We start from the raw sequence: 25,299 nt of genomic DNA, 5'->3' as shown, positions 1-25,299 counted from the left end.
TGTGGAGAGCCCCAGGAGAGCAGTTACCATCGCCTCTGCTACGTCAATCACTCCAAATGGGCAGGCCAATATGTTTTTACCCAAGGTCGTCTCTGATAGCAATTACCTGAGCTTTTCTGCTTCTCTCCATGTGCGTACAGGGTAATGGCAGCTACGTACGTATCTTACCCCATTTACTTGAGCTCACACCTGGTCCAGAGTATCAGAGTTCAGAGCTCAGTGATTGAGTTGAATCCCTAAACAAGATTCAGTGTACATGCAGGATTATGGTTAATGCTAATGTGTCTACCTCCTGCCTCTATAGAGGTCTCAGTGAAGGCCAGCTGTGTTCCAGGCTACTTTGAGGGGAAGAAACCACAACACGGGTTTTATTTCACACCCCGGCCCCCGAGGCTCCTGTTATTGAAATGGCTCAGGGGGCAATGCATTTATTTTAAACCTACCCATTCAGTTGCGTCTGGTGGTATGGTCTTACAACTTAAAACCGCCGAGACAGTCTCCCCCCGACGCACACATACATACTCACACACATAAACACACACACACGCATACACTAACACACATACACACACACACCCACATACTCTGACTCTTCCCTTCCTCCTAAATCCCTTGACACCCAGACCCCTCAACCCACCTGTGAAGTTGGTCTCCAAACTCTGCAAATCCCCAATGGGCCACCACAACAACCACATCACACACACACATGACCTCACGTGCCTTAAATGGCTCTTAAAGTGAATGCTTATAGGCACAGTACCTCCAAAAACATAAATAAGCTCCTCTTAAAAAACTTTAAACCAGACCCCAAAAAAACGTAAAGAACTGCAGTTTTCATCAACATTTTCCCAGCCGTCTGTAACTAGGAGTGGGTGGTATAGACCAGGATGCTGTAGTCAAGCTGTCGCCTTGTGTCAGACTGATTCATGCAGAGGCTCTAATGAAGAAAATGTGTCGTTTTATGTTATTTCACATTCGTAAGTGAGCCTTGAGTCTGTGGGAAGAGGGACCAGCGAGAACAGATCGAGTTTCCAACAGATTGTTTTCAGCAGCGATTCGTTTATACCGGGGCTTTTAACCCTGAAAATGCTGTTTCATTCTTTTGTGTATAGTCATCCTTACTATCCCTACAGTTGACAGATGGGCAGATAAAGGAGAAATTGGACCAACTGTATCTTCTGGTGTGTCCTTCAATTAGACTTCAATAGGTTTGTTTCATAGGATTAGCAGTTATTTCAAACACATGACTTTTGTATTGCATTAGCTGAACACTGAATAGTACGGGATTTCTTTGTGTCTTGTCACGTCAGTATTCATTGATTTAACCCCCCATAAGACATGGCCTTCGTGTTGCTTGTTAATTGCTGAAGCTTTGGTTTGGTTATAATTCAATACGACACTGACGTAAGTTCCTTCCATCCATGTTTTCCTTGTAGACTACAGTACAGTCCTCATTCCGATTGACCTTGTGGAAAGTATTGTCTGCTACAGAGCACTTCAATTTGCACAACTTGCAATTATCCTCCTTTACCCTGTAAACTGTTCCAGTGAATTTGGAGACCATTTTGTTCTGTAAGCCTGAAGGCCCATGGAAACAGGTCACCTTTCATCATATGTGACCTCTATGTTGAAAGGTTAACCAGGCTCTTTAGGTTGAGTAGAATCAACTTGCTCCCGAGTGGTGCAGCAGTCTAAGGCACTGCATCTCAGTGTTGGAGGTGTCACTACAGACACTCTGGTTTGAATCCAGGCTGTATCACAACCGGCTGTGATTGAGAGTCCCATAGGTCGGCGCACAATTAGCCCAGCGTTGACCAGGTCTGGCCGGGGTAGGCCGTCATTGTAAATAAGAATTTGTTCTTAACTGACTTGCCAAGTTAAATAAACAAAGAATATCTGACTCAAACTCTCTCCCACATAGAATTTTCTCATCAGTCAGTGACAGGTCTTTGGTTTTGAGTTGCAGAGAATTTTAAAACGACAATCCCCCATTCCTTATCAAGCAGGTCCAATCCATTCCTGAGAAATTATTTGGGAGACATTTTGGTAAAACGTTGCTTCATAATGTGGATATTATTATGTGGTTTATGATTTGATTGTTATTTGTTATGATGTTATTTATTGGTTCACGATTAAGATCAAAATTGCTTTTATCTTAATTATCATTTGGTTTATTATTATGCCTTAAATCTGTTATGAAGTAGGCCCAGAGTTAGTTGCCAATACGTTATGGTTTGGTTGCCAATACGTTATGGGTTGGTTGCCAATACGTGATGGTTTGGTTGCCAATACGTTATGGGTTGGTTGCCAATACAATATGCGTTGGTTGCCAATGTGATATTATTAAGTTGATTGTCTGTTATTATTACCTAATCATGGGCTGATGATAGGTTTGTGAACATCATGTGATCACATCGGTGATAAGGGTTAAAGTGCTGACTCGCTGTTGAAGAGAGAGAGAGGCTCCGTTTTTGTCCCTTCTCTCTCTTCCTCCCAGCATTCGACTGAGAAAGAAAGAAAGAAAGAAAGAGAGAGAGAGAGAGAGAGAGAGAGAGAGAGAGAGAGAGCGGCGGGACAATAGTATGACTAGCTGCATTGGGAAAGCTGCTGATTCAGGAGTACACCATACGGTACCTGCCCACAGGAGGAGGCCATGTCTCCTATGATAACAAGCCTGACTAACAAACATCTGATACTGCCACACTGAGGTGAGACACCAGCAGGAGGCCTGCATGTCTATTCCCTAGACCATGTTACAATGCTCTCTCCATTACGTTCTCATAACAACATTATGCTGATAGACTGCAGCTCACTTTTCCACATCTACAAAGTTCTGTTGGAAAACCTCTGGCACTATCATATTCATTGTGGCAGTATACATGACAAGAATAGTGTGTGTGTGTGTGTGTGTGTGTGTGTGTGTGTGTGTGTGTGTGTGTGTGTGTGTGTGTGTGTGTGTGTGTGTGTGTGTGTGTGTGTGTGTGTGTGTGTGTGTGTGTGTGTACCTTTGTTTATGTGTGTGTCAGATAGGTGTCCTTCAGAGTTGTAACACTGCGGTACTTGATCCCAAAGGGTGACTTGTGGTTAGCATTCCCTAAATGCCTCAGCATAGGTTCAAGCTAAACACACCTCCTGTTTGAAACGCTGACCTCATGTGTGACAAATGCGCTCCTACTGACCACAAAGGTACTTTTTTCTTAAAAATGTAATATTGTGGGGGAGAAAGGGTCCAGGGCCCGGTTTTCCCAATAGCGATGGAACTAAGAGTGTTTCAACAATGCATTTTCCAACAACGGTGGATAAATGCTTCTCCAAAAGCACAAAGAGCATGGTTGCTAAGTGTGTCATTGGAGAGTGTGTCAATACTGGTAGAATCGAAGGAAAGGGAGCGCTGCTGTCGGATCAGCCTTCTCCATTCAAATCTTACCTTAACATTAGAATTACTTCACAATACTGACGATGGATCTGCACCTAGGACCTAGAGAGAGATTACCACCTACGGCTTATTCTAATACTTACTAAATCACTGCTTTGCCACATCGTTGGGCACATGTTAGGCTACACATCATGAAATATACAGGCAAATTACAGACACTAGTCTACAAGTAGCAAAATATAACTAAATTGAGAAAGAGAGATAAACCATTTGATTCTATGTTTAGTGGAGATCTTCTGTCTATAAGTGATGTGGGAGTGCAAAAAAGCCTCTTTAATTTTACCAGGCAAGTCAGTTAAGAACACATTCTTATTTTCAATGACGGCCTGGGAACAGTGGGTTAACTGCCTGTTCAGGGGCAGAGTGACAGATTTGTACCTTGTCAGCTTGGGGTTTTGAACTCACAGCCTTCCGGTTGCTAGTCCAATGCTCTAACCACTAGGCTACCCTGCCGCCCCGAAGGCTAATCACTAGGCTACACTGAACTAAAATATAAACACAACATGTAAAGTGTTGGTTCCATGTTTCATGAGCTGAAATAAAAGACCAGAAATGTTCCATACACACAAAAAGTTTATTTCTCTAAAATCTTGTGGACAAATTTGTTTACATCTCTGTTCGTGAGCATTTTTCCTTTGCCAAGATAATCCATCCAACTGACAGGTGTGACATGTCAAGAAGCTGATTAATAAACAGCATTGTTACACAGGTGCACCTTGTGCTGGGGACAATAAAAGGCCACTCCAAAATGTGCAGTTTGGTCACACAACACAATTTGGGATGCTCTGGATCGACATGTAAGACAGTGTGTTCCAGTTTCCGCCAATATCCAGCGACTTCGCACAGCCATTGAAGACGAGTGGGACAACATTCCACGGGCCACAATCAACAGCCTGATCAACTCTATGCGAAGGAGATGTGTCACGCTGCATGAGGCAAATGGTGAGGCAAATATCAGCAGGAAGTGAGTTCAGAGGTCACAAGTTCTATTGGGGTTATCAGAATGTTAAATCACTAACTCTACACACCTCTAACTGTTCCCGAACGGCTGGTGTTTAAGAGTTGTTGCCTGTCAGACTGAGATTTGTGTCTATTTGTATCCAGTGTTCAATTCCTCCACTTTGCAGAAGCAGACGTGTCAGCTTTGGCCAGCTTTAATTTTGGGGTTTAGCCTTGCAAATTAGCAATTTATTAAAACCAAACTTCAGTTGATTGCTCACTAGCAAGTCCTACTTCAGCAAGGAATCTGGTTTACTAGTGGAAAGAAAATTGAGCAATCCTGGCATTGGCTTTCTGCACTTATTAATATTTTTGTCCAACACATATAATGGGGGTGTTATGAAAGAATACTGTGAGCCTCATAACTTCTACTAAAGTAAAATAAAGGTGCCCTTCAACTGTTAGACACTGGAGTTACACTTGGGTGTTGAACATTGAGAAGTGGTGCAGTGGGATTTTATGTATTTCTTTGATATGTATTTATGAGCAGTCTGTGCTCAGACTCAGTGAAACGAGCTAAGCCCGTCTTAAGCAGGGGCCTCTAATGTCTCCCTTGTTCTTTTCTACTCTTTTCAATGCATGGTGGAGGGAGGTTTTTATAGTTCTGTGTGTACTGTAAGTGCCATCATAGCATATTTAAGCAATAATCTATGCACTCATACACTACACTATGCACACATTCATACACCACACTATGTACACACTCATACACCACACTATGTACACACTCATACACCACACTATGTACGCACTCATACACCACACTATGTACACACTCATACACCACACTCATACACCACACTATGTACACACTCATACACCACACTATGTACGCACTCATACACTACACTATGCACACATTCATACACCACACTATGTACACACTCATACACCACACTATGTACACACTCATACACCACACTATGTACACACTCATACACTACACTATGTACACACTCATACACTACACTATGTATACACTCATACACTACACTATGTACACACTCATACACTACACTATGTACACACTCATACACTACACTATGTACACACTCATACACCACACTATGTACACATTCATACACTACACTATGTACACACTCATACACTACATTATGTACACACTCATACACTACACTATGTACACACTCATACACTACGTACACACTCATACACTACACTATGTACACACTCATACACTACACTATGTACACACTCATACACTACACTATGTACGCACTCATACACCACACTATGTACACACTCATACACTACACTATGTACGCACTCATACACTACACTATGTACACACTCATACACTACACTATGTACACACTCATACACTACACTATGTACGCACTCATACACCACACTATATATACACTCATACACTACACTGTGTACACACTCATACACTACACTATGTACGCACTCATACACTACACTTTGTACACACTCATACACCACTCTATGTACACATTCATACACTACACTATGTACACACTCATACACCACACTATGTACACACTCATACACTACACTATGTACACACTCATACACTACACTATGTACACACTCATACACCACACTATGTACACATTCATACACTACACTATGTACACACTCATACACTACACTATGTACACACTCATACACTACACTATGTACACACTCATACACTACATACACACTCATACACTACACTATGTACACACTCATACACTACACTATGTACACACTCATACACTACACTATGTACGCACTCATACACTACGTACACACTCATACACTACACTATGTACACACTCATACACTACACTATGTACACACTCATACACTACACTATGTACACACTCATACACTACACTATGTACACACTCCACTACAGTGAAAATAAACCATTTACACAAACAGCATGACTCCTAACTCCTAGAATGCTGAAGACCACCTTCAAAAAGACAGTATACCATGGGTATGACAAAACATGTGTTTTTACTGTTCTAATTACGTTGGTAAGCAGTTAATAATAGCAATAAGGCCCGAGGGGGTGTGGTATATGGCCAACAAACCCCGGCTAAGGGCTGTTCTTAGGCACAACGCAACGCGGCGGATATTGGCCATATACCACACCCCCTCGGGCCTTATTGCTATTATAAACTGCTTACCAACATAATTAGAACAGTAAAAACACATGTTTTGTCATACCCATGGTATACTGTCTTTTTGAAGGTGGTCTTCAGCATTCTAGGAGTAAGGAGTCATGCTGTTTGTGTAAATGGTTTATTTTCACTGTAGCGGAGTGTGTACATAGTGTATTTCATTGTGGCATTGAAACCACTGAAATAAGTCTCCCAATCCCACTATAACTAGAGGTGTTGTTACAGAGAGAGCAAACTGTCAACTCCTGATTTTAAAAATGTTATTTATTTTCTCAGAACCTATACAGTCTGGTTTACTGTGAAAAGTGGAAAGGAGAGGAGAGGAGAGCACACTCAGCCAGTTCAGTCAGCATCAGAAAGGAGACAGAATGAACAGAGAGAGAGAGAGAGAGAGAGAGAGAGAGAGAGAGAGAGAGAGAGAGAGAGAGAGAGAGAGAGAGAGAGAGATCAGTTCCATGTGTAGAATGTAAGTTCCATGTGTAGAATGTAACAGTCTGGAACACACTAACACCTCAGCTGTGCTCAAGGTACTAATCAAATGTCCCTTACCACCCATTGCATAACATGGGCCATAACATCAGAGCATTTACTGGGCCAGCAGTAAAGCCACACCTTCCGCTCAATCAGACACCTGCAGGCCCAGACGGCATCCCCAGCCGCGTCCTCAGAGCATGCGCAGACCAGCTGGCTGGTGTGTTTGCGGACATATTCACTCAATCCTTATCCCAGTCTGCTGTTCCCACATGCGTCAAGAGGGCCACCATTGTTCCTGTTCCCAAGAAAGCTAAGGTAACTGAGCTAAATGACAACCGCCCCGTAGCAATCACTTCCGTCATCATGAAGTGCTTTGAGAGACTAGTCAAGAACCATATCACCTCCACCCTACGTGACACCCTAGACCCACTCCAATTTGCTTACCGCACCATCAGGTCCACAGACGACGCAATCACAATCACACTGCCCAAACCCATCTGGACAAGAGGAATGCCTATGTGAGAATGCTGTTCATCGACGACAGCTCAGCATTTAACAACATAGTACCCTCCAAACTCGTCATCAAGCTCGAGATCCTGGGTCTCGACCCCGCCCTGTGCAACTGGGTCCTGGACTTCCTGACAGGCCGCCCCCAGGTGGGGCCCCACAAGGGTGCGTTCTCAGCCCTCTCCTGTACTCTGTTCACCCACGACTGCGTGGCCATGCACGCCTCCTACTCAATCATCAAGTTTGCAGACGACACTACAGTGGTAGGCTTGATTACCAACAACGACGAGACGACCTGCAGGGAGGAGTTGAGGGCCCTCAGAGTGTGGTGTCAGGAAAATAACCTCTCACGCAAAGTCAAAAAAACAAAGGAGTTGTTTGTGGACTTCAGGAAACAGCAGAGGGAGCACCCTCCTATCCACATCGAAGGGACAGTAGTGGAGAGGGTAGTACGTTTTAAGTTGCTCTGCGTACACATCACGGACAAACTGAATTGGTCCACCCACACAGACAGCGTAGTGAAGAAGGCGCAGCAGCGCCTCTTCCACCTCAGGAGGCTGAAGAAATTCGGCTTGTCACCAAAAACACTCACAAACGTTTACAGATGCACCATCGAGAGTATCCTGTCGGGCTGTATCACCGCCTGGTACGACAACTGCTCCGCCCATAACCGTAAGGCTCTCCAGAGGGGAGTGAGGTCTGCACAATGCATCACCGGGGGGCAAACTACCTGCCCTCTAGGACACCTACACCACCCGATGTCACAGGAAGGCCAAAACGATCATCAAGGACAACAACCACCCGAGCCACTGCCTGTTCACCACGCTATCATCCAGAAGGCGAGGTCAGTACAGGTGCATCAAAGCAGGGACCGAGAGACTGAAAAACAGCTTCTATCTCAAGGCCATCACACTGTTAAACAACCATCACTAACATTGAGTGGCTGCTGCCATCATACTGACTCAACTCCAGCCACTTTAATAATGGACAAATGCATGTAATAAATGTATCACGAGCCACTTTAAACAATGCCACTTCATATAATGTTTACATACCCTACATTACTCATCTCATATGTATATACTGTACTCTATACCATCTACTGCATCTTGACAATGCCGTTCTATACCATCACTCATTCATATATTTTTTTTAATGTACATATTCTTATTCATTCCTTTACACTTGTGTGTATAAGGTAGTTGTTGTGAAATTGTTAGGTTAGAGTACTCGTTGGTGTGACTAGGGTGGGTAGTCTAGTTTTTTCTTTTCTATGTTGGCCTGGTATGGTTCCCAATCAGAGGCAGCTGTCTATCGTTGTCTCTGATTGGGGATCATATTTAGGCAGCCTTTTCCCACCTGTTGTTTTTGGGATCTTGATTTTATAATGTTGCTTTTTAGCCCTGCAAAGCTGTACGTTTTGTTTGTTACTCTTTCTTGTTTTGTTCCGGTTATCATAAATAAAAGATGATTAACCTACCCCACGCTGTATCTTGGTCCGACCATCCTTCCAACAACAATAGTTACAGTTGGATATTGCTGCATTGTCTGAACTAAAAACACAAGCATTTTGCTACACTCGCATTAACATCTGCTAACCATGTGTCTGTGACAAATACAATTTGATTTGACCTCCCACTAAATCAGACACCTGCTACCTTCCACTAAATCACACACCTGCTCTGGCCATAATTAGAGTTCCCAATGATGCAGTAATACACCTCCCATTCTCTCTCTCACTCTATCTCTCTTTCTCTCTGTCTCATTCCTGATTCTGACTGGACTGGCTGAGTGTGCTTTCTCATTCTCCTCTCTCTCTCTTTCTCCTCTCTCTCTTTCTTTTCTCTTTCTCCTTTCTCTCTTTCTTCTCTCTCTCTTTCTCTTCTCCGCTCCTCTCTTTCTCCTCTCCTCCTCCTTTTTCCTCTCCTCTCCTTTCCACTCTTCCTCCTATCCTCTCTTTCTCTTCTCTGTGTGCCAGCACAGCTGCTCTGGACCATATCTACAATGCCTTCGGAAAGTATTCAGACCCCTTGACTTTTTCCACATTTTGTTAGGTTACAGCCTTATTCTAAAATTGATTAAATCGTTTCCCCTCATCAATCTGCACACAATACCCCATAATGACAAAGCAAAAACCGGATTGTAGAATGTTTTGCAAATGTAAAAAATAAAAATAAACTGAAATATCACATTTACATAAGTATTCAGACCCTTTACTCAGTACTTGGTTGAAGTACCTTTGGCAGCGATTACAGACTAGAGTCTTCTTTGGTATGACGCTACAAGCTTGGCACACCTGTATTTAGGGAGTTTCTCCCATTCTTCTCTGCAGATCCCCTAAAGCTCTGTCAGGTTGGATGGGAAGCTTTGCTGCACAGCTATTTTCAGGTCTCTCTAGAGATGTTCGATCGGTTTCAAGTCCAGGCTCTGGCTGGGCCACTCAAGGACATTCAGAGACTTGTCCCAAAACCACTCCTGCATTGTCTTGGCTGTGTGGTTAGGGTCATTGTGCTATTGGATGGTGAACCTTCACCCCTGTCTGAGGTCCTGAAGGCTCTGGAGCAGGTTTTCATCAAGGGTCTCTCTGTACTTTGTTCTGTTCATCTTTGCCCCGATCCTGACTAGTCTCCCAGTCCCTGCCATTGAAAAACATCCCCGCAGCATGGTGCTGCCACCGCCATGCTTCACCGTAGGATGGTGCCAGTTTGGCATTCAGGCCAAAGAGTTCAATCTCGGTTTCATCCTTTAGGTGACTTTTGGCGAACACCAAGCCGGATGTCATGTGGCTTATACTGAAGAGTCGCTTCCGTCTGGCCACTCTACCATAAAGGCCTGATTGGTGGAGTGGTACAGAGATGGGTGTCCTTCTGGAAGGTTCTCCCATCTCCACAAAGGAACTCTGGAGCTCTGTCAGAGTGACCATCGGGTTCTTGGTCATCTCCCTGACTTGGTGGTTCCAATCTTCTTCCATTTAAGAATGAAGGAAGCCACTGTGTTCTTGGGGACCTTCAATACTGCAGACATTTTTTGGTGACCTTACCCAGATCTGTGCCTCAACACAATCCTATCTCAGAGCTCTACAGATAATTGCTTTGACCTCATGGCTTGGTTTTTGATCTGATAAGCACTGTCAATTGTGGGACCTTATATAGACAGATGTGTGCCTTTCCAAATCATGTCAAATCAATTGAATTTACCACAGGTGGACTCCAATCAAGTTATAGAAATATCTCACGGATGATCAATGGAAATGCACCTGAGCTCAATTTCGAGTCTCATAGCAAAGGGTCTGAATACTTATGTAAATAAGGTATTTATGTTTTTTATTTTTAATAAATTCGCAAACATAAAAAAAAAAACATTTTTCACTTTGTCATTATGGGGTATTGTGTGTAGATTGCCAATTCACATGCACATCAAGAGAACATCCCTGGTCATCCCTACTGCCTCTGATCTGGTGGACTCACTAAACACACATGCTTCATTTGTAAATGATGTCTGAGCGTTGGAGTGTGCTCTTGGCTTTCCGTAAATAAAATAAAAACAAGAAAATTGTGGCATCTGGTTTGCTTAATATAAGGAATTTGTACTTTTAGTTTTGATACTTAAGTATATTTTAGCAATTACATTTACTTTTGATACCTAGGTATATTTAGAACCAAATACTTTTATACTTTTACTGGGTGCCATTCACTTTTACTTGAGTCATTTTCGATTCATGTATCTTTACTTTTACACAAGTATGGCAATTGGATACTTTTTCCACCACTGCAAATGTCAAATTTTAAATCGAATGTTGCATATGTAAAACATGGACATTTTCACAACTAAAAGCCATCGACAAACTGACACCATCAGACACCCAGAAGGGGTAATGTGTCAACATTCTGCACCTCGACTAACCTGTACCCTCGCACATTGACTCGGTACTGGCACACCCTATATATAGTCTCATTATTGTTATTTTATTGTGTTACTTTTTATTACATTTTTTACTTTAGTTTATTTAGTAAATATTTTCTTAACTCTATTTCTTGAACTGTATTTTTGGTTAAGGGCTTATAAGTAAGCATTTCACGGTAAGGTCTTCTTCGCCTGTTGTATTCAGCGCATGTGACAAATACAATTTGATTTGATGATCGTCCAGGGATTTTCCCCAGTCATGGTAGACTCCACATACACATATTGCCTGGTTGTGCCCCCCTCTTGTATGTGTGTGGCGGTGGTGGTGGTAGTGGGGAGGGGGTTGTATTCTATTTCCAGACCCAGGACTGAGCCCCTTCAATCCCCCCACCATCCATGCACTGCACATGCACTGGGAAAGAGAGAAGCACTGGAGAGAGAGACCCCCAGCCCACCCCAGCATGGAGAGCAGTGTAACTGTTGAAGTTTAAGTGATAAACAACAATACAGATAAAAACAAATAAATTAAAACGGTGTGCAGGTGTGTTTGGGTGTGTGCGTGTGTGTGTTTGGGTGTGTGTGTGGTTGGGTATGTGCGTGTGTGGGTGGGTGTGTTTATAAACCAAAGATGTGCTCACAGTTGCATGTTCCTTGAGAAACTACAGCACTCAGTCTGTCATCAATTACAATTTTTTGACAGTCTGTATGAATGCACTGACAGTCTATATGAATGCACTGACAGTCTATATGAGTGCACTGACAGTCTATATGAATGCACTGACAGTCTGTATTAATGCACTGACAGTCTGTATGAATGCACTGACAGTCTGTATGAATGCACTGACAGTCTGTATGAATGCACTGACAGTCTATATGAGTGCACTGACAGTCTGTATGAATGCACTGACAGTCTGTATGAATGCACTGTCTATACAGTCTGACAGTCTATATGAGTGCATGAATGCACTGACAGTCTGTATAAATGCACTGACCGTCTGTATGAATGCACTGACAGTCTGTAAGAATGCACTGACAGTCTGTATGAATGCACTGACAGTCTGTATAAATGCCCTGACAGTCTGTATGAATGCACTGACAGTCTGTATGAATGCACTGACAGTCTGTATGAATGCACTGACAGTCTGTATGAATGCCCTGACAGTCTGTATGAATGCACTGACAGTCTGTATGAATGCACTGACAGTCTGTATGAATGCACTGACAGTCTGTATGAATGCACTGACAGTCTGTATGAATGCACTGACAGTCTGTATAAATGCACTGACAGTCTATATGAATGCACGGACAGTCTATATGAATGCACGGACAGTCTATATGAATGCACGGACAGTCTATATGAGTGCACTGACGGTCTATATGAGTGCACTGACAGTCTGTATGAATGCACTGACAGTCTATATGAATGCACTAACAGTCTATATGAGTGCACTGACAGTCTATATGAATGCACTGACAGTCTGTATGAATGCACTGACAGTCTATATGAATGCACTGACAGTCTGTATGAATGCACTGACAGTCTATATGAATGCACTGACAGTCTGTATTAATGCACGGACAGTCTATGAATGCACTGACAGTCTATATGAATGCCCTGACAGTCTATATGAATGCCCTGACAGTCTATATGAATGCACTGACAGTCTATATGAATGCACTGACAGTCTATATGAATGCACTGACAGTCTGAATGCACTGAATGCATGCGGACAGTCTATGAATGCACTGACAGTCTATATGAATGCCCTGACAGTCTATATGAATGCCCTGACAGTCTATATGAATGCACTGACAGTCTATATGAATGCACTGACAGTCTATATGAATGCACTGACAGTCTGTATGAATGCACGGACAGTCTATGAATGCACTGACAGTCTATATGAATGCCCTGACAGTCTATATGAATGCACTGACAGTCTATATGAATGCACTGACAGTCTATATGAATGCACTGACAGTCTTCATACATTTTATTGAACCTTTATTTTATCAGGGAGTTGAACTGAGACCAAGGTCTGTTTTACACACATCAATATAAATACCAAATGCAAGCAGAAAGAAAGAAAAACACTGTTATAAAAAAACACATTCACCAGTGTTAAGGTTCCCAATCAACTTTCTGAATTACACTAGAGACACCAGAACATCACATTTTAGAACGTTTTGAAGATTGTTTCACAAATAAGGTGCAAGAAAACAAAAAGCTGATTTACCTAACTTAGTAGAGACCAAAGGAGTTTCTAGAGTTAACCATCCCCGAGACCAGGTGTGGTAACTTGTATGTCTAAAGGTTAGTAATGATGTTTGATAAAGTGGGACTTTTTGTAAAAGGACTTTATAAATGAAAACATATCAATGTATCAACCTACGTGACATCGAAGAGGACCAACCAACTTTCTGGTAGAGAATCCAGTAATGATTACTAAAATTGTTGCCCATCATAAAGCGCAGTGCTCTTTGATAAACTGCATCTGACAGCTTTAATGAAGTGGCAGCTGCGTTCATATAGATGTCACCATAGTCTAGGACATATAGGAACTTAAACTGAATCTGCTTTGTACTATTTAGCGAGAGGCAGGACATAGGCATGTACATTCTTTGTACAAACAAGTCAATATTTTTTTTGTTAACAGTATAAAAAAAAACAGGACCCAGAATCGACCCCTGTGGGACACCTTTCGTAATATCAAGGAAACCTGATTTAACACCATCAGTAGATATACATGGAGTTCTATCTATGTAAATGAAGTAGTGTATATCTGAATTATGGCACTACACATGACGTCTTCAATGTAATCTATTGTCTTTGTAACATAAGCTCAGTAATACACATTATATCAATTTCTATAGCCTTGAGTTTCAGTCGCAATATGACAATGATTCAATTAGATCCGATTTTCTGCCAAGAAGGAAGTCAGTCCAATCAGATTGCATGTGTGTGTGTAGATGTGTGCACATGTATGTGAACATGTGTGAAAGCATGTAGAGTGTAAGTGTACAGTATGTATGACGAGGCTTTGGTAGTTTGCTGCTGCTCATTTGACCCTTGATGTGGGGGTGTCCTGTGTGTACCGCACAGCTAAATCAAGTGGGTGTGTGTGGCCTGTCAGCGTACCACTGTACATCTGTGTGTGCCCTGTGGCCATGTCAGAAAGAAAGGGGATATGTTTGTCTTTGTATATAGTTCATGTGGAAACATAGACAGTATACTAACTAGTCCTTGACAGCGCTTTGGAAACTCACCTGAAGAAGGGTTCGAAAGTCTAGCGTGAACTGCAGCGTCGTGTTATTTTCATCATTATATCTTGAATACAACATGTTTCTTTCATCTTCTTCTCTCGCGCTCTACAAACACTGTCTGTGTTTTTATGCCACAAGCTATTTAGTGTGATTAGCATTGGCTCTGTAAGACATGTGTCTTTACAATGTGCAGTAACTCAATTAAGACATATGCTAGCTAGCTAGGACATGTGAACCCCACAGTATCCCCTGTATCCCAGTCTAGCAAGAAGTCTAGCAAGTCTCCCCCTGTCTGGTATACACGTTACACCAGGATAGGTGTTGATCGTGAAAGAAATACATCACTTGGTAATACTACAGTAATATAACCACTGTCATACTGTTGATATACTATTTGTTATTGGCTGTAGAATCTATAGAGTTCTTAAATGTTTCCATGAAAAAAACCTGCATTCAGTCCCTTTCATTTCCAGTTTTTCCAAAGCGAATTATTTGTACTTTTTGCTTCTATTTTGGTCATTTTGACATCATGGTTTTTAGAGCATGCTGACACAGACATGGCTCTGTTTTTTCCATAGCTGTACAAATGGTTGGCTAGCTAGCTAGTTCTGCCTATATCAATGAATTATTGTTCAGTGGTAATTGAGCTTCTTAGTAAATCCACTATAACAGCACAGCATAGTTGATTAGTGTCTCTTAGTTCTCCATGTGAATCTACACAGTTGGAGAGGGGGTTTTCACATAAACATTATTGAAGCTCAGTTTCACAGCAGAGCTGAGTGCACTGTGGGGATGGGTGTTTGAACTTTTAATTTCGTACTTTTATTTCCATTAGTGAGCTCTCACTTCACTTGCTACACATGGAGATATTTGCCCATTTGATTGGCCAACGAAAGCAACAAACTATAATCTTTGGTGAAGGCCATCTGTCTTTTTTTGGGGGGGCACACCACATATAAACTACATTCAAAAGTTTGTTTTATTAAATTAAGAATTTCAAATGTCATGGTATATCCTTGTGTGTAACAATGTCACATGGATATTTTAATTGAATTTAGAAAACATATTTTCATTGTTAAAAATAGACATATTTTTTTCCGTAAAAAATTAATACTCACACATGATCAACAACTAACGTACGTTTGGATATTGTAATATTGAAATAACCGTGCCCCTCCCTCATGCACTGGAGGAGAACCTCAAGTGACAGTCTGTATGAATGCACTGACAGTCCTTACTTAGAACACTCTCTTGCTAAAACAAACACTGGCCCTTTATTCTGCTGTACTGCTAAATGTTGCATTGAAGTTATGCTAGCGCTGAGCATGTGGAGGCTAGGGGGGTTGTTGAGAGCATGAATTAAAGGACTCCTCCGGTGAAGTGGTGCAGGATCTAGCAGCGACAGGTTTTAGATATGAAACACAGGCAAGGGAGTAGAGGGAGAAAGCCTGCTAGGCTGCTACTGGAACTACAGCCAAACTGTAGTTAGCTTAAACCTCCCAATCAGCTCAGCTGCATGGATACATACTCAACCATTCTGTTTTCTGTGTGCTGAGGTCTACTCTCCCTAGTCTATGCTTAATCTTGCTGTAATCATTATCTTGCTGAAAACAGAGCTGTCCCTGGACGATGACGTAAAGTATCCACACTGCATCACATTGCCATTGCTTGGGCCTGAAAAGATGAGGATGTCATCCGTAAACGAACACAAATATGGGCATTAAGCATATCCCAGCAAAGGAACAGTCAGGCCGAAGGGCATCAAAGTATTACTGTATAATCTGATGAAGTGTGTGGATGACATTCTGAGTGTCAGTGTCAGAGTGGCGTTGTGACCTGTCTCTTCCTGTGTTTGTGTGTGTTGATGTTCCAGCTGAACTCCCAGATGAACTCGGTCAGCAGCTCGGAGGACATCAAACCCCCGCTGGGTCTCAACGGGGTGATGAAGGTGCCCGCCCAGCCCTCGCCGGGGTGCATGCCTCTCTCCCTCACCAAACACATCTGTGCCATCTGCGGAGACCGCTCCTCAGGTACAGTAGGTGCCCTAAGGTTACAGTCATACATGCACACACACACACACACCACTGACACGTCTGGGTCATCTGTGGCGACTGCAATACCACCATAGTCATCACCATTTCACGTGAGTCCACACACACACACACACACACACACACACACACACACACACACACACACACACACACACACACACACCACTGACACGTCTGGGTCATCTGTGGCGACTGCAATACCACCATAGTCATCACCATTTCATGTGAGTCCACACACACACACACACACACACACACACACACACACACACACACACACACACACACACACACACACACTGAAAGCCTGACTCATATACGCCGTAGATACTTAACACACCTCATACTTTCTCTTAGCTGGGTTAACGAGGAATGAAAGCAGCTGTGGTGTCTGCAGCACAGGGAGAGGAAGTGTTTTACTCTACTGCACTTTGCCTCGTATCAGACAGGATGTGGAGGAGATGGTTAATATCAGACAGAATATCAGACAGGATGTGGAGGAGATGGTTAATATCAGACAGAATATCAGACAGGATGTGGAGGAGATAGTTAATATCAGACAGAATATCAGACAGGATGTGGAGGAGATGGTTAATATCAGACAGAATATCAGACAGGATGTGGAGGAGATGGTTAATATCAGACAGAATATCAGACAGGATGTGGGGGAGATGGTTAATATCAGACAGAATATCAGACAGGATGTGGAGGAGATGGTTAATATCAGACAGAATATCAGACAGGATGTGGAGGAGATGGTTAATATCAGACAGAATATCAGACAGGATGTGGAGGAGATGGTTAATATCAGACAGAATATCAGACAGGATGTGGAGGAGATGGTTAATATCAGACAGAATATCAGACAGGATGTGGGGGAGAAGGTTAATCTCAGACAGAATATCAGACAGGATGTGGGGGAGATGGTTAATATCAGACAGAATATCAGACAGGATGTGGAGGAGATGGTTAATATCAGACAGAATATCAGACAGGATGTGGAGGAGATGGTTAATATCAGACAGAATATCAGACAGGATGTGGAGGAGATGGTTAATATCAGACAGAATATCAGACAGGATGTGGAGGAGATGGTTAATATCAGACAGAATATCAGACAGGATGTGGAGGAGATGGTTAATATCAGACAGAATATCAGACAGGATGTGGAGGAGATGGTTAATATCAGACAGAATATCAGACAGGATGTGGAGGAGATGGTTAATATCAGACAGAATATCAGACAGGATGTGGGGGAGAAGGTTAATCTCAGACAGAATATCAGACAGGATGTGGGGGAGATGGTTAATATCAGACAGGATGTGGAGGAGATGGTTAATATCAGACAGAATATCAGACAGGATGTGGAGGAGATGGTTAATATCAGACAGAATATCAGACAGGATGTGGAGGAGATGGTTAATATCAGACAGAATATCAGACAGGATGTGGAGGAGATGGTTAATATCAGACAGAATATCAGACAGGATGTGGGGGAGAAGGTTAATCTCAGACAGAATATCAGACAGGATGTGGGGGAGAAGGTTAATATCAGACAGGATGTGGGGGAGAAGGTTAATATCAGACAGAATATCAGACAGGATGTGGGGGAGAAGGTTAATCTCAGACAGAATATCAGACAGGATGTGGAGGAGATGGTTAATATCAGACAGGATGTGGAGGAGAAGGTTAATATCAGACAGATATCAGACAGGCGCTTAGAGGTTAGTGATCTTCACAAACGCTGTTCATCAGGACAGCAGAATGTCATAACATAGTAACATACATTACACTTATAGTCAACATTTTCACCCCTCTGTTATTGTCCAAACAGTATGTAATCAATATCATTTTTCCTTTATTATCCCCAATAAGAAACTGAGGATAAGTGTGTGGGAAATGTGTCTTAAATGTCTAATAGCCACTCTCTATGTACTTTTGAAGTTAAAACGACATGTTGGTCCCCAGGTAAACATTATGGAGTGTACAGCTGTGAGGGCTGTAAAGGCTTCTTTAAGAGGACAGTGCGGAAGGACCTGACCTATACCTGCCGCGACAACAAGGATTGTCTGATCGACAAGCGCCAGCGAAACCGCTGCCAGTACTGTCGCTACCAGAAGTGTCTGGCCTGTGGAATGAAGAGAGAAGGTACAGCACATGCCGTTGAGGATAAAGGCCTTATTTACCCTCTCTCTCTGCCTGTCTGTACTATCTCTCCCTCTCCCTCTGCCTGTCTGTACTATCTCTCCCTCTCTCTCTGCCTGTCTGTACTATCTCTCCCTCTCTCTCTGCCTGTCTGTACTATCTCTCCCTCTCTCTCTCTGCCTGTCTGTACTATCTCTATCTCACTCTCTCTGCCTGTCTGTACTATCTCTCCCTCCCTCTCTGCCTGTCTGTACTATCTCTCCCTCTCTCTCTCTGCCTGTCTGTACTATCTCTCCCTCTCTCTCTGCCTGTCTGTACTATCTCTCCCTCTCTCTCTCTGCCTGTCTGTACTATCTCTCCCTCTCTCTCTCTGCCTGTTTGTACTATCTCTCCCTCTCTCTCTGCCTGTCTGTACTATCTCTCCCTCTGCCTGTCTGTACTATCTCTCCCTCTCTCTCTGTGTCTTTCTATCTCTCCCTCTCTCTGTCTGTCTTTCTATCTATCTCTATCTCACTCTCTCTGCCTGTCTGTACTATCTCTCCCTCCCTCTCTGCCTGTCTGTACTATCTCTCCCTCTCTCTCTCTGCCTGTCTGTACTATCTCTCCCTCTCTCTCTCTGCCTGTCTGTACTATCTCTCCCTCTCTCTCTCTGCCTGTCTGTACTATCTCTCCCTCTCTCTCTCTGCCTGTCTGTACTATCTCTCCCTCTCTCTCTCTGCCTGTTTGTACTATCTCTCCCTCTCTCTCTGCCTGTCTGTACTATCTCTCCCTCTGCCTGTCTGTACTATCTCTCCCTCTCTCTCTGTGTCTTTCTATCTCTCCCTCTGTCTGTCTTTCTATCTATCTCTCTCCCTCTCTCTCTGCCTGTCTGTACTATCTCTCCCTCTCTCTCTGCCTGTCTGTACTATCTCTCCCTCTCTCTGTCTGTCTTTCTATCTATCTCTCTCCCTCTCTCTCTGCCTGTCTGTACTATCTCTCCCTCTGCCTGTCTGTACTATCTCTCCCTCTCTCTCTGCCTGTCTGTACTATCTCTCCCTCTCTCTCTGCCTGTCTGTACTATCTCTCCCTCTCTCTCTGCCTGTCTGTACTAACTCTCCCTCTCTCTCTGCCTGTCTGTACTATCTCTCCCTCTCTCTCTGCCTGTCTGTACTATCTCTCTCTGCCTGTCTGTACTATCTCTCCCTCTCTCTCTGCCTGTCTGTACTATCTCTCCCTCTCTCTCTGCCTGTCTGTACTATCTCTATCTCACTCTCTGTCTGTCTTTCTATCTCTCCCTCTCTCTATGTCTGTCTTTCTATCTCTCCCTCTCTCTCTCTGTCTTTCTATCTCTCCTTCTCTCTCTCTCTCTCCCTCTCTCTCTCTATCTGTCTGTCTTTATATTGATCTCTCTGCCTACCTTTCTCTATCTCTCTCTCTATCCCTCTCTCTCACACACACACGCACGCACACACACACACAGAATCACTTCAACCTTCCCTCTGTCAGGAATCATTCAGCTCCTCATGTAGAGAACTTGAAGTGTGTTGAGATCACTTGTGTGATAATGAGAGCTCAACTCATCTGCCTCTTCATTACTATTGAATGAGGAGCAGTAATTGCAGAGGACTCACATTGTGCATGTAGAATTACTGACTTCCTCAGAGGCGTTCAAGATTGAAATAAGCAGATAATGGAAAATGGAAGTCTTTATTACAGGTGATGCATATCAGGGCTCTTCAGTGATTGGTAGCCTTCATAGGCAGACCTATTCATGATGAATACTTTCTGATTTCACTTGAAGAGCAATGATTTAGCACAAGAGAGGGAGAGCAGGTAGGAGAAGGAAGGGAGGAGAGAGAGAACGAGAGAGAAAATGGAAGAGGTTGTTTTAGCACTTCATAAGAGAGGAGGAAATTAGCACTTTTAGCACACTTGTTCACACTTCCTGTAGGAAGCAGAGAGTGGATGACACACTAGCTCTCTCCATCAGAACCGCGTCATCACTCTCTAAGGTGAACTATTGATCTGGAATACTGTTTTAACTCCTAAGTTCAGTCATGAAATATTATGGCTTGAGAGACAGAATGTGGTATTCCAGTTATATTAAGGTGTATATTCTGAAGCACACAGTCCCCTTCCATATCAGAAATCACTTCATGTTATTCTAGGATCAGCTTTCCCTGTTCTGAATATGAACCACTGCACCAGGCAAAAACAATACAAAACTGATCCTAGACCAACATGCAGATGTTCAGCCCACCCTTAACCAATGGGTGTCAGACGCAGAACAAAACCAAAGCAAAGGAAAAGAGAAAACAAGAGAGTCTATGATAAGTAGATAAGAGCTTTTCTTTCTCGGCCCAATTTGTCTTGACCTCAGCATGCACCCCTCATCCCTCCCTCCCTACCCCCATTCACTCTTTATTTATATCATCATAGGGCTCAACCTCCGTTCAAGGATATTATCATTTACTGCCTTTCACCTCACTCTGCTAGCCTAAGCCCCCCTGTACCCTGAGGCAGGGGGAGAACAAGGCAGCGGTAGTCCAAAAGGCTGAGCGAATCCGCAGAAAAACAGGATTAAATGAATTGATGCTCTCCCAGTCAGGGGAAGGGGGAAATAAAGCTAACATGATTTCAGCCCTCCTCACCTCTCTCTGACTCCAGCACAACTATTCTACCCTTGGGCTGACCTCCACCGCCAGACAGCAGTTCCTCTAAAGTGGGGCCCCTCGTCCCCCCCCCTCCTCCCCTCCCCTCTTCTCTCCCTGTCCTCCCCTTCCCAGAACCCCCACCCCTGTGATTCAGCACTTGGAATAGGAAGAAATAAGAAAGAAAAGAAAGAATATGAAGTGTCTTCATTTGTGTGCATGTGTGTAGGTGTGTGTGTGTGCATGTGTGTAGGTGTGTGTGTGTGTGTGTGTGTGTGTGTGTGTGTGTGTGTGTGTGTGTGTGTGTGTGTGTGTGTGTGTGTAGATGTGTGTGTGTGGGGGAGTGTTTACGTTTAGTGGGAAGAGGAGAGGGAAGAAATAGGTTGAAACCCAGAGGCAGCGCATAGCAACCGCCTCCCCTTACGGGCTCATATGAACACACATACGCCTCTCTGGGTGGAGGTGCGGTTAGGGTTGCCTCGGCCACAGTGAGCCTCGGTGTCTGCTCAGCACACAAACCACTTCCTGTGTCTCCCTGCCAAGCCAATCACACAGCAGATCCAACAAGTTCCCGCTTTACACAGAGACTTAGTGAGACTGTTATTTACTGGACAGACTAAAAACAACATTATTTCACACAAAGACCCCATTGATGTGTGTCTGTGCGCCAGTCAGTCTGTCAAAGCCATTCTGTCAAGTGTCTGGTAAACATGCAGGGCGTCAATGAGGACTCGTACCACATCCATTATTAATGTGTCAATATATGGTGGTCATGAAAGGAGCTTGTTGTTTGTTATTGTGCTCTACATTGAGACAGAGCAGGAGAGAGGGTCCTTGTATGAAGTGTTTGTATATGTTGTGTCCACACGCTACTGTATTTCCTGTCATGTTTCTATTCACATGTCCTGTAATTATGGGGACTCACATATTTCAGTGTAGATCTGTTACCTCGGTCTTTATATCAGACTTAATGTAATAATAATGATACACACACACTATTTACATATGTACACGCACACACAAACACCGCACACACTAGACAACACCGCAGCAGCAGTAGTGACCGGAACCAGTTTTGTTACACACAGCCGTCCAGGAGGAGCGCCAGCGGGCCAAAGAGCGCAGCGAGAACGAGGTGGAGTCCACCAGCGGCGTCAACGAGGACATGCCCGTGGAGAAGGTCCTGGAGGCCGAGCTCGCTGTGGAACCCAAGACAGAGACCTACACCGAGACCAACCTGGGCATGCCATCCAACTCGGTGAGTCACTACACCGTATGCACTGTTCACCCTGTACTCTGTCCTGAAGAGCAGGAGCCGTTTACACACACACATACAGTGCATTCGGAAAGTATTCAGACCGCTTGACTTTTTCCACATTTTGTTACGTTACAGCCTTATTCTAAAATGGATTACATTTTTTTAAAATCCCTCTCAATCAACACACAATACCCCATAATGAAAAAGTGAAAATATGGTTCTTAGAAGTGTTTAGGAATACCTTATTTACACAAGTATTCAGACCCTTTGCTATGACCCGCGAAATTGAGCTCAGGTGCTTCCTGTTTCCATTGATCATCCTTCAGATGTTTCTACAACTTGATTGAAGTCCACCTGTGGTCAATTCAATTGATTGGACATTATTTGGAAAGGCACACATATGTCAATGTAAGGTCCCACAGTTGACGGTGCATGTCAGAGCAAAATTGTCCGTAGAGCTCCGAGACGGGATTGTGTCGAGGTACAGATCTGGGGAATGGTACCAAAACATTTCTGCAGCATTGAAGGTCCCCAAGAACACAGTGGCCTCCATCATTCATAAATGGAAGAAGTTTGGAACCACCAAGACTCTTCCTAGAGCTGGGCGCCCAACCAAACTGGGCTATCGAGGGAGAGGAGCCTTGGTCAGCGAGGTGACCAAGAACCAGATGGTCACGCTGACAGAGCTCTAGAGTTCCTCTGTGGAGATGGAAGAACCTTCCAGAAGGACAACCATCTCTGCAGCACACCACCAATCAGGCCTTTATGGTAGAGTGGGCAGATAGAAGCGACTCCTCAGTAAAAGCCACATGACAGCCCCCTTGGAGTTTGCCAAAAGGCAGCTAAAGACTCTCAGACCATGAGAAACAACAACCTCTGGTCTGATGAAACCGAGATTGAACTCTTTGGCTTGAATGCCAAGCGTCACGTCTGGAGGAAACCTGGCAATCTCTATGATGAAGCATGGTGGTGGCAGCATCATGCTGTGGGGATGTTTTTCAAGGGCATGGACTGGGAGACTAGTCAGGATCGAGGGAAAGATGAACAGAGCAAAGTACATAGAGATCCTTGATGAAAACCTGCTCCAGAGCGCTCAGGACCTCAGACTGAGGTGAAGGTCCACCTTCCAACAGGACAGTGACCATAAGCACACAGCCAAGACAACGCAGGAGTGGCGGGACGTCTCTGAATGTCCTTGAATGGCCCGGCCAGAGCCCAGACTTGAACCCGATCAAACATCTCTGGAGAGACCTGAAAATAGCTGTGCAGCAACGCTCCCCATCCAACCTGACAGAGCTTGAGAGGATCTGCAGAGAAGAGTGGGAGAAACTCCCCAAATACAGATGTGCCAAGCTTGTAGCGTCATATCCAACAAGACTCAAGACTGTAATATCTGCCAAAAGTACTTTAACAAAGTACTGAGTAAAGGGTCTGAATACTTATGTATGTGATATTTCCATTTTATTTAATTTTATTTTTCAAAAATGTCTAAAAAGGTGTTTTTGCTTTGTCATCATGGGGTATTGTGTGTAGATTGAAGAGGGGAAAAAACTATTGAATCCATTTTACAATAATGAAATGTAGAAAAAGGCAAGTGGTCTGAATACTTTCTGAATGCACTGTATATGTACAATGACACCAACACACTTATCCACATATGCACATGCACATACACACTCACTCTCCATTTTCTAAAATGTTCCCTCGGTATGAAACAGGTTCCTCAGCCTCTGACGTGTGTCTTTGCAGTAATGGCCATTATTAACATGTAATCAGTGTTATCACAACAATTTGCCACACCATTACAGTTCAACTATGCTGCAATCTGACAATCTTCATTATCCTCTCTGGAGCGGGACTCCCCAGGGTATCGCTTGATTGACAGGGAGCAGCCATTAGCCAACATGAGGATGAGGAACAAATCACATCAAATCAAATAGTATTTGTCACAGTCGCCGAATACAGCAGGTATAGACCTTACCGTGAAATGCTTACTTCACAAGGCCGCAGGAAATAAGCTTTAAAACATCAAAACAATTCTCTGCCTCAAGCAAAATGTGTAGAATTGCGGGAAATTACCTATAAAACTGCTAAATGTTCTTTCCGCCAACAAGAGGGGCATAAACAGTTTGGGGTCACATGGGTTGTGAGGTGGGGGTTTGATTCTACGCCGATAAATGACGGTATCCATCTGGACCTTTGCCACTTAGGAAATTTGTGTGACCAGACCTTCTCAAATAGTACTTGAGTACGAGACTCTGTCTGGCTCAACCGTGAATAATGCTCCAGACTAAGGAATTAATATGGTCCACACACACCCGCACAGTCGTGGAGAGGGCCCTGTATAGCGCCTCTTCCCCCTCAGGAGAATGAAAAGATTTTGCATGGGCCCTCAGATCCTCAAAAAGTTCTACAGCTGCACCATCGAGAGCATCTTAACTATCTGCATCACGCTTGGTATAGTGAATGC

General features: G+C 43.5%; 1 protein-coding gene and 1 pseudogene across 5 annotated transcripts in view; both read left to right on the top strand.

The window, feature by feature from the left end:
• LOC135544404 (retinoic acid receptor RXR-alpha-A-like) overlaps positions 1-25,299 on the top strand; it is a 156,863-nt gene that overhangs the window by 101,863 nt on the left and 29,701 nt on the right. For 3 of the 5 annotated variants that reach the window (XM_064971981.1, XM_064971982.1, XM_064971979.1), the window contains 3 exons: positions 16,616-16,772; positions 18,765-18,944; positions 22,645-22,829. In XM_064971981.1, the coding sequence (XP_064828053.1) occupies positions 16,616-16,772; positions 18,765-18,944; positions 22,645-22,829 (522 nt within the window). The remainder of the gene's footprint in view (positions 1-16,615; positions 16,773-18,764; positions 18,945-22,644; positions 22,830-25,299) is intronic. The other 2 variants (XM_064971983.1, XM_064971980.1) reach the window with 1 other exon arrangement.
• LOC135543688 (histidine-rich glycoprotein-like) lies at positions 4,878-9,609 on the top strand (annotated as a pseudogene).

Source organism: Oncorhynchus masou, chromosome 8 (assembly GCF_036934945.1).
Source record: "Oncorhynchus masou masou isolate Uvic2021 chromosome 8, UVic_Omas_1.1, whole genome shotgun sequence".
Classification (NCBI taxonomy): domain Eukaryota; kingdom Metazoa; phylum Chordata; class Actinopteri; order Salmoniformes; family Salmonidae; genus Oncorhynchus; species Oncorhynchus masou.
The sequence above is the reverse complement of the archived record's forward strand: the minus strand, read 5'-3'. Positions and strand labels throughout refer to the sequence as shown.